Source organism: Mesitornis unicolor, unplaced genomic scaffold (assembly GCF_000695765.1).
Source record: "Mesitornis unicolor isolate BGI_N332 unplaced genomic scaffold, ASM69576v1 Scaffold48867, whole genome shotgun sequence".
Lineage (NCBI taxonomy): Eukaryota > Metazoa > Chordata > Aves > Mesitornithiformes > Mesitornithidae > Mesitornis > Mesitornis unicolor.
Genome location: NW_010197997.1, coordinates 1 through 1,634, shown reverse-complemented (window position 1 = coordinate 1,634; position 1,634 = coordinate 1). Strand labels below are relative to the sequence as shown.

At 56.9% G+C, this 1,634-nt stretch overlaps 1 protein-coding gene across 1 annotated transcript; it reads left to right on the top strand.

Annotated features, from left to right (window-relative positions):
* Window positions 1-316: 316 nt before the first annotated feature.
* On the top strand, window positions 317-1,453 carry LOC104535353 (solute carrier family 22 member 13-like; the record flags this gene model as incomplete). The annotated part of the gene is made up of 3 exons (XM_010188984.1): window positions 317-531; window positions 976-1,084; window positions 1,243-1,453. Coding segments are annotated over 3 exons (535 nt in total), but the record flags the coding sequence as incomplete, so codon positions are not given.
* Window positions 1,454-1,634: the final 181 nt, after the last annotated feature.

The following is a 1,634-nucleotide window of genomic DNA, read 5'->3' as shown; positions in this document are numbered from 1 at the left end:
TAAGACATCCCCTGATCTCCTCTTTACAAACCCCTAGGTGAAGAAAAGAAGGGATTGAAGGTTCGTCATAACTGTAAATTCACCTTGGGGGTTTTGAGTGTTATTGATGGGAATTGCTCTTTCTGACTACTCAAGATGCTGTGCAGTTTGTGGGAAAGGTTAGAGTCATCCCAGCTTTGGCAATCCAGTGCTATTGGTCTGTTTCTATGTTCCCTTGGAAATGCTGTGGCTTGGTCAAGTTGTTGTCATCATAGATCAATATTGTATTTTTTCATGGTCAATAGATATGTTCAGTGCCGCTCTGCCTGACTTTCAGGTTTGTGAACAATCTTGTCTACTACGGGCTGAGTCTGAACGTGACAAATTTTGGTCTGGACATCTACCTGACACAGCTTGCATTCGGAGCAGTGGAAATCCCAGCCCGCGTTGGTTGTATCTTCCTGCTGCAGTGGTTTGGGAGGAAGAAATCGCAGGCTGTTCTCCTGTTGCTGAGCGGTCTGGTGTGTCTGATCATCACCGGCATCCCTGAAGGTAAAAAACCTCTTTCCCATCCTGAGAGGACCACATCTGGGGTAGGGGAGGTGGTGCAGGTCCTGTCCTCCCAACCAGGCCAGCACACATCTCTCAGGACTTGAGCTGGCCCTGGTGCCATGGCCACAGGGGACATTGTCATCTCCCAAAGGCCCATTCTGGTCCACAAACCTTTGCCTGCTGAGCACAATAGGAAAGGGTAGAGCCAAGCCTGGTAGGCCACCTATTGGCAGAGTTGTCCTCTGGGAAAATTGGTACATAGGGAGGTGAAATGGTGGATGCAAAGTCCCCTGAAGGTGGGCCCCAGGCCAGAGCTGCTCCTCAGTCCAGGTTCAGTGGTGATGGCTCCCAGCAGACGACACAGTTGTCACTGTGCATCCCTGGCCTCCTTCCCCAAGCAGTGCTGGGCCCTCCCACACCAGTGGTCCCTCCTTCTCCCCTCAGACCAGCCCATGGTGACCACCGTCCTGGCCACCATTGGCAAGTTCACTGCCTCGGCCTCCTTCTCCACCTCCTATGTCTACTCTGCAGAGCTCTTCCCCACAGTCATCAGGTGAGGTCTCCCCATGCACTGGGGCTTCCCTCCACCGTGGCTGGTGGCAGTGGTGGGGCAAGAGCCCAGTTGTCCCCATGGCCGCTTTTGGTGCCATGGTGGCACAGGGGCAGGGGCCAAGCCCTGCCCATGCCTCCCACCACCCCTCGCTCCCCCAGGCAGACCGGTGTGGGGCTGTGCTCGATGGTGGGGCGGGTGGCAGGGATCATCGCCCCGCTGATCCTCCTCTTGGAGCAGTACCACCGGGCCATCCCCATGGCCATCTTCGGGAGCACCCCTGTGGTGGGGGGGCTGCTCTGCATCCTGCTACCAGAGACCTGCGGCATCGACCTGGCAGATGACACAGGGGAAGGCCGTCCCCCAGCTGAGGTGGGTACCTCAGGGCTAGGGCGCCATCAGACCCTCTTGGGCAGGGATGTGGGGTGCCAGCGCTGCAGTAGGCCATTGCCATTGCATGGGCTGGGGGTGTCTTTGAGGGCTGACAGCAGCAGAAAGGCAGGGATTAGGGCTGCCCCACTGCAGAGAGAAGGGAGGAGGCCCCATAACCCTG